This window comes from Loa loa (genome assembly GCF_000183805.2).
Source record: "Loa loa unplaced genomic scaffold supercont3.4297, whole genome shotgun sequence".
NCBI lineage: Eukaryota > Metazoa > Nematoda > Chromadorea > Rhabditida > Onchocercidae > Loa > Loa loa.
Genome location: NW_018112473.1, coordinates 1 through 790, shown reverse-complemented (window position 1 = coordinate 790; position 790 = coordinate 1). Strand labels below are relative to the sequence as shown.

The following is a 790-nucleotide window of genomic DNA, read 5'->3' as shown; positions in this document are numbered from 1 at the left end:
ATGAGTGAATGAAACTTTTGTCGCATATTTCACAAATGTATGGTCTTTCGCCAGTATGAGTCCTCATATGGATTACCAATGCGGATGACTGAATGAAACTTTTGTCGCATATTTCACAAATGTATGGTCTTTCGCCAGTGTGAGTCCTCATATGGATTATCATACCGTCTGATCGGGCAAAAATTTTGCCGCATATTTCACAAATGCGCTGTGATTTCTTCCTTTTTGAATTCGTTACATGTCTTCCAGACACTTCGTCGACTAATATTTCTTCCTTTATTCCTACTTCTCCACTTACTCCTTGCATTGGCAAACTTATTGATACATTCCGTTCCTCACTCACTTTTTGCACTGGTAAATCAAATAGGTCTGTTTGCTCCGTTTGCGCTTCCTCAAATTGCATGAAATTATCCACCTCATATTATATTAAAATGTTGAAATTTTCGGAATATTGCAGGGTTATATTGTATTTTTTAACTTTAAATGAACTTACAGTTGTTTGAATGTTGCCCAGTTGGAAGACGAAGAAAGCGAAATAAATAAAATGCATATTGAAGTGAGCAATACTTTGCCAATTCTGAAAAACATTCAAATTTATTAATGCACTGGATGTTTGCAAATTGCATAAAGATTCAATAAATGCTTTTCTAAATGTATTAGCGTTGAAAAGAAGAATAGTGTCATATTTATTGCAAATATAGCATGGTGGGACATCTTTCATTCAAACGATTAACACAACATGTTGGAAATAGATTGCAAACGTTCCAAAGTAGTATTTGCGAAAACTTCA

At 34.4% G+C, this 790-nt stretch overlaps 1 protein-coding gene across 1 annotated transcript; it reads right to left on the bottom strand.

Moving 5' to 3' along the window:
* Positions 1-19: 19 nt before the first annotated feature.
* Positions 20-391, bottom strand: LOAG_19270 (hypothetical protein; the record flags this gene model as incomplete). Its single annotated transcript, XM_020451922.1, has 1 exon — positions 20-391. A coding segment is annotated over one exon (372 nt), but the record flags the coding sequence as incomplete, so codon positions are not given.
* Between the last annotated feature and the right edge of the window lie 399 nt (positions 392-790).